The sequence below is a fragment of the Chinchilla lanigera genome, unplaced genomic scaffold (genome assembly GCF_000276665.1).
Source record: "Chinchilla lanigera isolate Chin_1 unplaced genomic scaffold, ChiLan1.0 scaffold00051, whole genome shotgun sequence".
Lineage (NCBI taxonomy): Eukaryota > Metazoa > Chordata > Mammalia > Rodentia > Chinchillidae > Chinchilla > Chinchilla lanigera.
Genome location: NW_004955452.1, coordinates 4,857,466 through 4,869,514, shown reverse-complemented (window position 1 = coordinate 4,869,514; position 12,049 = coordinate 4,857,466). Strand labels below are relative to the sequence as shown.

Here is a 12,049-nt window from a genome sequence, read left to right as displayed (position 1 = left end):
AGGTCGCGGAGCAGAAGCCCCTTGCGTTTGAGTGAGAAAGGTGCGTGCTGTGCGTTCGGGCTCCCGGTTCACGTCCGCCTGTGACGGGGAGGGGGGCCGCGTGCGCGTAGTTCGGGGACCCAGAGTGGTGTGTAGTTGCTAGTGACTTCGGTGCCGGAAACGGCGGTACTGTAATTACTTGTTAGGGAAAGAGGGAGGACACAGCTGCAGTATAATTGGGAATCTAGGCTTTAAGTGGACAACGTTTTTTTTTCCTAGAATTTTTTTTTTTTTAGAATTAAAAAAAAAAGTCCAAATATGATGTTAATGACTCAGGTTGGAGAAAAACCTTCCTTCCTACTGCCTGGCTGTTTTTAATGCAGCTTTTTATTTATGTTTCCCGTACTGGTGAACCCCTAGGGCCTTTGCTCTGACCTACGCCTCTTAAAAATAATTTGAGACTAATTTGCTCAGACTGGCTGGAATTTGCAGATCTTCTGCCTCAGCCTCCCAGAGTGCGGGGATTACAGACCTCAACTCACTGTTGATGGGTATAGCCTTTTAAATGTTAGTGGGGGTGCAGGGGCTGGGGCAGGAGGATTGCAAATTCAGGGACTGCCTGGGCAATTTAGTAAGACTCCAAGAAGGCTGTGGATTAGCTCAGTGGTAGACTGCCTATGGGTTTGATTTCCAATACCGAAAAAATGTTAGTGACTTAGTTTAAGCTTTGCAGTGAACAATTGAATGTGAAGAACAGTGTCAGCTGTTGGTCAGCTGAAAAATTATTACATAATTTACAAACACTTTCCTCAGGAAAAAATCAGGTAGAAAATTTTGTTTCCCTGAAGTTACATTTTACTTGTGAAAGATAAAACAAATTATCTTTTTAAGTAAAAAGATTAGGCACATTTTGTGAGTCTTAGTCCTCTTAAAACCGCAACAGGATTAATGAATGTCTTAATCTTCTTTTAGATCGAATGGAGCTGTTAGAAATAGCAAAAGCCAATGCCGCAAAAGCTTTAGGAACAACCAACTTCGACTTGCCTGCTAGTCTCAGAACCGTTTCTCTACCTAAAGAGACAAGCCATGGAGCAGCTGTAGCAGGTGATGGTGCACAATTCAAGGTAAGTGTTTTAGATTTATAAGAAAAAGACTTTCAGAGGGGCTGGGGGTTTAGCTCAGCGGCAAAAGCGCCTGCCTGGCACGCGCAAGGTCGTGAGTTCGGTTCCCGGTACCGGAGAAAAACCAAAAAAAAAAAAAAGGAAAAAAAGAAAAAGACTTTCAGAAAGCTATTGTCAGAAAAAGTTTTTTTGTGTGTGGTTGGTGTTTTTTAGTTTTTGTTTTGGTGGTAGTGGGGAACTGAATCTAGGATCTACACTGAGCTGCATCCCCAGGCCTATTTTTGCTTTTTGAGGCAGGGTCTTAACTTTATTTCAGGCCAGCCTCAAACTCATGGTGATCCTTCTACCTCAGCCTCCCCCCTGCTGACATTAACAGGAATAGACTACTATGCTGGGGCCTTTTTTTTTTTTTTCCATTCCTCCTTTATCTCGGGGCATTGTGGGCTTAAACTTGGCAGTCCTCCTGATTTGGAGTGGTGAAGTAATTCACTTCAAAGTGCTGAATTACAGGTATGGGGCACCATCCCAGGCTAATTAGTCATTTTTCATTTACCTTAGACTGTACTTTTTTTTTTGTCTTTTTAGAAAAGGTCTCCCTGTGCAGTTCAGGCTGGCCTTTGTAGCCTAGGCTGATCTTGAACTCCCAAGGAGCCTCCTGCCTCAGGCTCCCAAGTGCTGGGATTACAGGCGTGCGCCACCACACCCAGCCTTTAGACTGTACTTTGTATATCAGGGTCTAGATATACATATGTTATTTGTCAAAAACAAAATGTCAGATCTGACAATACTAGATCTGACAATACTAGGGTTATACCCACGAAAGTGGGAGGAAGTGAATCTTATTTTCAGTTGACACGGTTACGTCTTTTATAACACTATGATATTGTTGATACTTTGGTGATTTCTATGAAGTTCTTACTCTAGTCTTCATGGACAGAGTGTTTTCTCTTTAGCTTTCATTTGAAGCATTATGTTCCCACAAATATGTACTCAACATACAGTATAGTTTATCTGCTTTATTTCTGTCTTATAGAAATCATGAATGTGGTCTCCAGACAATGATGAAGAAAATCTGTTGGTAATTGATACATGGGCTAAAGCATCAGAGGTTTAACTAAGTTTATATTCACAGACTTAAAAACTTAGTTTTTTTTTTGTGTGGTTGGTAGTTCCATGTGCATGCTAGAATATGGGACAGCTACTATTCCCATAGGGTTGCCAAAATTTTTTTTAATTAACCACAAAGGTACACTCTGTAATGGTAGATATTCCTTTCATAATATATGCAATATATTCCAGATATTTTGAGAGATTACAGAAGAGGAAGCCTGCTTCACATGCAGATAAGTTTATTATAATTCTCAAGAAATGTGCAGGATGTGCATTGGCAAATTGCCCTATACTTTTGTTATGTGAAATCTAAATTTAGGATTAATAGCTTTAAAGGTTTAAAGTAGAGATTGATAAAATTAACAGTAAAGATACCTTGTCTAAATGAACATTATCTTGAACCTAAGTGTGGGTTTGCTGACTCCTAGTAGACAAATAAGGTCTTGGTTACTTATTCAGATGATTAGGTGCCCTACTGGCAAATGCCTTAGTTTCTTGAAACCAGACATTTTTGGTATGACTTTACTTTCAAGAGTTATGTGAGTTTGCAGCAGGAGAATGAAATATTTATGAGGAAGTGTGCCTTGTGCCTACTATGAGAACAGATTTATGTTGTTTAGGCTATTAACTGTGGTGTGAATTCCAACTTGATTGGTGCATCTGTGACTAAGTTTATCAAAATTGGGCTACGCCTTTTTTATACAGAAGTTAAAACTAAGTTTTTTTAAAAAATTCTCTCTCTCTCTCTCTTGGCTGTCTAGCTGTCAGAAAAGCTAACAGAAGATGGAACTAAAAATTCCAATGAAAAGTCTTCCCAGCAGAGAAACACAGCTGTTAGTGCTAATGTAAGTATGTCCTAGCATTGACTGCTCAGAAATTGGGATTAGATTGTCACTTGCATTGCATGTGGTTTTTATTTTTGTTTTCTTTTTAATAATTTGGGGTCTGTTGAGTATCTTTGTACATAAAATTCTAAGTACAACATTCTGCACTTTCTTTCTCTTTCCTTTGTTTTGCCTCCCTCCCTCCCTCCTTCCTTCCCTCCCTCCTTCCAACAGCTTCTCATTATGCAATTCAGGCTGCCTTTAAACTCACTATGTAGACTCGGCTGGCCTTGAACTCATGATAATTCTCTTGCCTCAGCCTCCCAGCTTTGCTGTTATTTTAAATCTTTCTCCCTTTTTATTGAACTAATGAGAATATTATAAAGTAAAGGCTTAAAAAGCAAGGCCAAGTTTGGTGGCTCACGCCTGTAATCCCAGCACTCTGGAGGCTAAGGCAGGAAGATCACTGCGAGTTTGAGGCTAGCCTGAAATACAAAGGGAGACGCTGTCTCAAAACAAAGCAAAACCTCAGTTGTCACACTATTTGGTTTCTTGGCTTCACAGTTTGATTGAGTCACTTTATTAAATAACATCTGTTTTGTCTCAGCTCTCTTAGATGGTGTTAATAGATTTTGTAAAAATCAAGTATTTCTATGTCTAAACTGTTTGTGTTTAGTAAATTGACTTTTATCTGTTATCTTACAGAGTTCTGTAGCAAAACCAAAGGAGAATACAGCTAACATTGCTGCTGAAGAGAAAGCTTCAGGATTACCAAAAATAGATAAGAAAAAAAGCCCATATGGACTGTGGATACCTGTCTGAAAGAAGAAAATGAATGGCTAAGGTTGCCTCAAACTGCACTTTATTACAAGTTTGTTTCCAGCATTATCCCATATCTTTGAGTCATTTTTGGTAATTATTACAATTAAAAACCAATGCAAAGATCCATAAATACTTACTAGTAAAATATTAATATTTTAGGTTTTGAAAATCTGAGCGCACAAATGGACCAGAAATTACATACAGGTGGGAGTCTTAAATATACATATATATATATTTGTAAATACTGTGTATCAGTTGTGATGTTTATAAGACACAGTGTTTGAACTGTGTGTTTTGTATATTTAATAAAATTATTTTTATTATTTGTCTTTATTGTGTGTATTCATTTAATGAAGAAGAATAAGGCAGCATTTCATTTAAAGTCTGCTCATTGAAAATCCAGGTCTGTAGAGTAAAAAAGTTTGAGAAGTTAATGGAATTGGGGAATAAATAGCTCAGTGGCACAAGTGCCTACCTGGTGAGCACAAGGTCCTGAGTTCAATTCCTGGTATCGAAAGAAAAAAACAAGATGGTGTAGTTCACTATGCAGGAAATAGCCCATGTCCAAGGGGGTCACAGCAGGGTGCTGTGTTCCATGTGCAGCTCTTAAAAGTTGCCAGGGTGAGGACAGCGAGAGGATGGAAAAAAAGGACAAGAGTCAGTATAGAAAACAGACCAGATCTCTCTTCTGATGGGAGAAGGAAGGGAGGAGGAGGGCTGCAAGTCATGTGAAACCCCTCTGCCTAGTACTTAACTACGGAGATTATATCTGGTGGCCCATGTTCTTGAGGCAGGCCTTGCTTCAGCCCTCCCCACAGTAGAGAACCACTGAAATGGACTGCCTAAGTATAAAATTAGTTGTGAAGTATAGTATTTACTTTAAATCTCAAAAACATTTTGAGATTCCTTAATGCTGCTATAGTTGGAAAGGTCCCTGTATTTTTTTTTCTTAACCAGTCTCACCTTAGTTCAGGCTGTCCATGAACTCACTGTGTTGCCTAAGCTGTCCTTGAACCAACTGCAGTGATTCTGCCTCAGGCTTACCAGTGCTGGCATAGGTGTGTTCTTCCACACCTGGCTAGCACTTAAATTTGAAATGTGTTACACTAGTATGAACTGGAAGATCGGGGCAGCTAGTCTAAATGTGATCACAATATTATAGTTTTTGTCTGTTGGTATATATATATATATGTATATGTGTACATATATATGTATAAACCATACAAAAAATTTTTACATTCTTTGTTACTTGATGTTAACTGTAAGGTACCAGATTGATAAATTTAATGAATTTATTATGCCTAACTGCTATGCTTAAGCAACAAAGCATGTCTGCTAGAACCTAGGCTAAAAGTAAAAATCCTTTTGACAAAATATAGATGAGATTTTTTTGTTTTAAACTATTGTCCCTTTTGACATCATGGGGGGGGTCCTTTATTTTTTAGTACAGACATGTTTTTCATATTTACGTGCCACTTTGTCATCTTAAATTTTAAAAATAGTGGCACAGATGCCCAATAGTTTGAGATAAGCTGGAGGATACAGGCAGAGTTGGAGGCAAAACATCAACTCAGCACAAACATCCAGAAGTTAAACTGAATCTTGAGACTGTATACTAAAAACAATTATTGGTGGTATACGGGAAAGGGAAACAACAAATGGAAATGTTCCACACAAAGCGTTTTTCCCAGTTTTCTCCTTACACCAGCTGAATGTTTTACAATTCACTATTTCGTAAATGGACATATGTTTATTACTGTGTTTCCTACAGCAACCATTGAGAATAGTCAATATTCAGTTGGTCACTCATGTATAGCTCTATTTATTTTCTTTGGAAACCACTTAGTAGATACCAAAGTATAGTACAACAACTATTGATAATAAACTGCCACTTTTGTCTGTAGCTCACTATTTGTCTATTTGTTTTCCTGAGAAACTATCTTGTAGATAACAATATGTAAAACAACAACCATTGATAATTTCCTACCACTTTGTCTGTAATTTGCTAAGCCCCCCTATTGCTGTTATCCTTCTTTTACTCTTTAAAATTTAAAAAAAAAAAAAATTCTGGCAAAGGTAGCACAGAGCCTGTTACAGTTCTGTTTTGCAAGACACCCTGCCTCCTTCAGATGCCAGTTGGAAGTAATGAGTTCCCATGTTCCCCACACGTAGCGTCCTATGTATCTACTGTTGTGGAATTTCCAAGAAATTGGAGAGACCAGGAGGGCTTTCAGAAGGACTTGCCACTAGAAATGTGCAAAATTAAGTTGGGCCCTAAAGGAGAGGACTACTTTTATACAATTTGTGGCACTAAGCAAGTTGATATACAGAACAGAAACAAAGGTGGTCATTTGAGCAGCCAACCCCATCTTAACCTTGACAGGGAAACTCCTGCACGTCTTAGGATGTCAGGACATTGTAAAGCTTGTTCATAGCCCCATTTTTAAAAAAAATTTTTATAGCGATAGTACTCAGTATTGCCCCTTTGAGGGAAGAGATTCCCATGACAGAACTGCTTGAAGTGTTTTGCTTATCAGTGAGCAAAGCACCAGACCGTGTTGAAAGCATTCTGAAGGAGGGGTTGCCCCTGGAGTCGCTTCCTGGGGCTGGGAAGATTTTAGGGAGAGAGGCTGCATTTCTTTAGCTTTACTACCAGTTGGGGATTCATTCCTATGACTCTTGATGATTTGCCTATGGGGAAACACCTATCACTGGCTTATGAAATGATAGAAATGAATAGCCAGATACAGAAGTACATGGAGTGAATTCTGGAAGGGAACTCTGTCTCTTGGGTGTGCACCTTCCTAGTACAGGCTGGTACCCCAACCCAGAAGCTGGGAACCCTGTAGTAGGGCGTTCATGGAGGTTTCTATTATAGTTGACCGCTGTGGCAACCATCTTCCAAGTCATTCAGCCTGAGCTCAAGTGTAGCTAAAAAGGATTTATTGTGTTATTGTGAATGACAAAGGACATTTCCTTATCTTTATCACTTGAGAATGGTTTTAGCTTTGCCAAGAACTGAGGAATGAAGGCCAGCCATTATCGGCTGTCCTGGTATAGACCTCTGACAGTGTGGACGATGAAGACAAAACTTAGTTCAATCTATTGAAGGCCCAAAGGGGCTATTTCAACTGAAAGACCTAAAAAAAAAAAAACCAAAAAAAACACGAGAGCTTAGGGAGACTCCTCAGAGATAAAGCCACTAAGCTGAAAACTCTGGCTTTTAATTTATAATATCAATGTAAGAGAAAAAAGCAACAGAAAAAGCAGTTTGGCTAGCTTTCAAGGGGAGGAAGTTTTTCTTGGGGAAAGGGGAAGGACAATGGCCAGACACAGTACTTAATCTAAACTTCTTGTTTAACCTTTTGATTCTCACACACCCTGCTCTTTTTTTTACTTTTTTTTTTTTTTTTGTCTTTTTGATACAGAGTCTCGTTATGCAGTTTAGGCTAGCCTTGAACTCACTTTGTAGCTCAGGCTGGTTTCGAACTTGCAACGACCCACCTGCCTCAGCCTCCTGAGTGCTGGGATTACAGGTATGTGCCACCATGTCTGGCTAGCCTATATTCTTTTGCCGGATAGTTTAACCATTCACTCCTCACAGAGCCTGCATACTTTTTGCCTGCAGTTTAATTAGTGTGCTTTTGCCCTTTATTTTAACCATTCACTCCATACACAGCCTATGTGCTTTTGTCCTGTTTAATCATTCAGTTTAATTATTCAGTCCTGGCCAGGTACCCCCATCAGCTACGTGTAGTGCCAACTGCACTCTGATTATGTAATGATGGCCAGTCTGTGGCGGGTATGTATAGTGTTACCTTTAGTGTTATGTTACCTTCAGTGTTACAAAACCTACGAGGATTTAAACATGGTAGTCCTTGTCAGGGCCAACCAAGGCCAATTTAGTACTAGCCAGTTATGGTGGTATATGCCTGTATTCCCAGAATTTAGGGAGGCTGAGGCAGGAGGATTGCAGTGAGTTTGAGGTCAGCCTGGACTACATAGCGAGACCCTGTGTCAAAAAATAAAATAAATAAAATAAAATACCAAAAGCATTTTCAGTCCCAGAGTGGGACTTAGTGAATTGCTCTTAACTAATGATGTGCTATCTAGTCATCTTAAATTCCTGGGGCTGGGAAGATTTTAGAGAGATAGAGAGACGCTGTCTATTATTTGCACCTTCCAAGGATTTAGCCAAATATTTACTTAAAAGTTGAATTTTGGGTGTGGTGGAATATTCTAGGAATCTAAGAGGAGAGGATTGAAAGTTAGAGCACAGCCTGGGTAACTTAGTGAGACCTGTTTCAAAATAAAAGAGGTCTGGACATGTAGTTCAGTGTGAAGACCTTGGGTTTAACTGGTAATACCGAAATGTAAAAAAAGAAAAAGTTCCCTGGCCACTTTAGCCAGTTCTCAACAGTTCAATAGCTGTCTATGTCTACTCGCTACATTATTGAAAAGTATAGGTAAGAGAATTTTGATTATATGTAGAACATTCCACTGGGCAGAGCAGCCATGAAAAGAAATTTGACCACTTGAAAAATGTAAATGTACCATGCCTTGGACATGTGTATTCCTAGACATATAATGCCTGCTAACCTGTTCTTAAAGTGTGTAGTCACATTCTTTCTCAAGGTAGCAGCACGTGATCTGGACAAGGGGAATTTCCATTGCTGCTGTGGGTAATATTTCAAGTTTAGATGAAGAATGAGTTTACTGGAAAGGTAATATATGCATTTAAAGGAATAAGGAAGCTTACATTACAGATTCCTTTTTTTTGTCTTTCTGAGACAGGGTTTCCACTATGCAGTTCATGCTGGCCTTGAGCTCACTTGTAGCCCAGGCTGGTCTCAAACTTGCAACGATCCTCCTGCCTCAGCCTACCGAGTGCTGGGATTACAGGACACTTTTATTTTAACGAGACCTGAAAATACTGGTAGACCACCCTTGTTAGAGCATTGGAACAAAATCTAGGAAAACATCAGGATTGTTTTAAGATTTGTAACTGAAAATTTGGTTTGTCTGGAGCTCAGAAAATTATGAGAATCTCCAGTTATAGTATTTGATGGTGATTAAAGGCAGATTGGTTGCTATCCTCATTTGCAAAGTTCTGGAACTTAAGAATTTCCTATTTAAGGGGCTGGGGATTTATCTCAGCGGCACAGCGCCTGCCTGGCAAGCGCAAGGTACTGGAGGGAAAAAAATGAATAAAAAAAAAAAAAAAGAATTTCCTATTTAAGGGGGATTCCTGAAATGATGACCTAATCCTAGGGTCTTTTTCACCTTCTCTTGGCTGGGATTGGGAAGAACACCTACTTAATCCTGACCTGTGTTTAAATAGCCCCAAGGAGCAGCGTGACTGGGAAAGCCATGTAACTGTCTCAGTCGAACACCTATCCTGATGTGCAAGAGACGTGTTTGGCTAGTTGCTATGGATATGTGCCACTTCTGAGACACTTTTTTTTGAGACACGGTTTTGATACGCAATTCAGACTGACCCTGTGGCTCAGGCTGACCTTGAACTCACAGCAGTCCTCTTGCTTCAGCCTTCCTAGTGCTGAGACTTACAGGCAAGTGCCAACATGCATGGCTGTAGTGGTTGATTGATTATGTCAACTTGAGAAGTTTAGAAGCATAACTAAACTTGGTTCAGCAATTGGCCCAGCAATTCTACACCCTAGGGTGTAGAGGAGCCACCCTAGGGTGGATCATCACCTAGCTAATATAAAGGGAAATGAAGAAGGACAGAGGTACTTCCATTCCTTTTGGAGGAGTTCCAGTCTTCACCTTCAGCTTGGACTTAAGTCTCCTGGCTTCTAGTGCAGACTCTTCGGCTTCCACCTTGGATCCTTCAGTCTTCTGTTGCAGACTCATCGGCCTCCTGGTACAGACTTGCACGGAACTCTGCAGTGAACTCCACACCCTGGACTGACTCCTTCGGTCTTCAGTGTGCAGACACCCTCTGCACACTTCCCCATACAACTCTCTGGCTGACCGTCGTAAGCCAGTCTTGTAATTTCTTATAATTTGTACATCCTGTGTTATATCTGTTTCTCCGGTAAAACCCTGACTGATACAATGGCTCAGATTCACTTTTATAGTTAATAATTTTCTTCAGACTTCTTCACCATTAGGCTTTTTCTTCAGCTCATGAACATGCTTGAGACTTCTCCATTTCCTCTTTCATTTCTTTGTCTATTGACTCTTTTTTAAACTACTGAATATCTTGAAACAAATAGCTTATATTCTTTTTTTGTTTCCCCCCATAATCACCCTACCAAGTCCTATCAATCCTGGTCTCTCCCTTCCTCTTTTTTAGACAGGGTCTCACTATGTAGCCCAGGCTGGCCTTGAACTTGAGATCTTCCTGCCTTGCCTCTCTAGTGCTGGGATTACAGGTACGTACTATCATGACATCTGGACAGTCCTAATCTAAACTGACCTTGGTTGAGCCTCCTAGGTTCTGTAACACTGAAGATAACAGATCATGTATACATACCTCCCAAACTGGCCATCATGGAATAATTAGGATATAGTTGCACAGGTGTGATGTGCCTTTTTTTTTTTTTTTGTACTGGGAATCGAACTCAGGGCCTCACGCTTGCCAGGCAGATGCTGTGCTACATCCTCGGCCCAATATGCCATTATTACATAACTTTGGGTCAATGTAGGAAGATGATGCTGATGGTTACTAAGGTATTTTACCAGGAGAGTAGGTTCAGTGCTGTGCAAAACAAATGAGAGCCACAATAAAAGTAAAAAGATGAGCTATATCAGTATGTCTAAAATGTGTCAACATTTAATATAAGACACACTAATATTTTACATTCTCTGTACTGTTTGTAATCCAGTATTTTACCTTTAAAGTGCATCTTAATTTGCAGTAGCCACGTTTCAAGTGATCATCACCATAGTAGACGCTGGCTACCATTTTGGAAAACAGTGTCACAGATGATAGGTTCAGGCGACAGACATGCTTTGCTCTTCTCCAAGTATGAAGAAGTCACGGAAGTCACCACAGCATGATGTCCTCTGGCTTTCTTTGGGGAAGCTACAACATTAAGCTTACCTAGTAAAATAAAACTTGAGTAAAACTTGTCCTTGTGAATGTGCACTTTTGCAAAGGCCCCTATTTTTCTCTTATGGGGTCCTGCCTTGAAATTTTCTTCCATTCAGGGACTTACATGTATTTGACTTTTTTTTTTTTAATCTCTTTGATTTTCTACACTGGTTCTTTGTCCTTTGCCCACCATTAGGATGCTATCCATGGTCTCCTTGACTTTCCAAGCTGTCAGTGTTAGCCACTCACCCTTTAGCTACCAACTATTTGGAGATTCTCATCATTTTCTGAGCCAGAAGAGGCAGCCCCTAGCTCTTCAAGATGAACCTGTGCTGTATATGGAAGTTGTCACAGAATTCCTGGGGTTTTTTTTGTCTTTTTGAGGCAGGGTCTTGCTATGCAGTTTAGGCTACCATTGAGCTCACTTTGTAGCCCAGGCTGGTCTTAAACTCGCAATGATCCTCCTGCCTCAGCCTCCTGAGTGCTGGGATTACAGGAGTGCACCACCAAGTATTTCTTGTTTGAGTTAGTGGCTTTACCACTTACCCATTCACCTTCGGAGTAGTTCCCAAATTGAAATAACATCTACTTCTTTTGGTTGAAGCTGCTGTGGCTGTGGGGTGACTTTCCTCTGAGGATATACTCTTTATCCATCCTACCCAGCTCAATATGGTCTCTCTGAAGTCTAGTCTTATTAACCTTTCCCTCCCCTCATTCTTCTTCTATTTTGCCTTAATACAAAGTTATTAAATGCTTCTTTAAAAATACTGGAGGAAAAACCCTAAACGCATGGTAAGGAACTACTTTTATTTTTGGTAAGATTAGCCAATATGGCTATACATTTCTCTCAAAAATTTTTTTTAAGTAAAATTATCCCCCTCTGTTTCTAATTCCTAGAGGCAATAAACGATGTTGTATACATCTTGGATTTTTTTCTATGCCTCTACAAACCTCTCTTTATATAGGTATATTATGAAAATCTCTTCATCTTAATATAGATTTGTCTCATTCTATAATTGTATCATAATGTAATTTCTCTTTTTTTTTTTTTTTTTTTTTTTTGAGACAGGGTCTCAATATGGAGTTCAGACTGGCCTTGAGCTCACTTTGTAGCTCAGGCTGGTCTCGAACTC

At 39.8% G+C, this 12,049-nt stretch overlaps 1 protein-coding gene across 1 annotated transcript in view; it reads left to right on the top strand.

Annotated features, from left to right (window-relative positions):
* The window catches only part of Rsrp1 (arginine/serine-rich protein 1), a gene marked incomplete in the record, with an annotated part of 5,720 nt that extends 1,535 nt beyond the window's left edge, over positions 1-4,185 (top strand). Inside the window, 4 exon segments of the mRNA XM_013519667.1 lie at positions 3-40; positions 952-1,103; positions 2,972-3,055; positions 3,740-4,185. Coding sequence (XP_013375121.1) covers positions 3-40; positions 952-1,103; positions 2,972-3,055; positions 3,740-3,856 — 391 coding nt within the window.
* Positions 4,186-12,049: the final 7,864 nt, after the last annotated feature.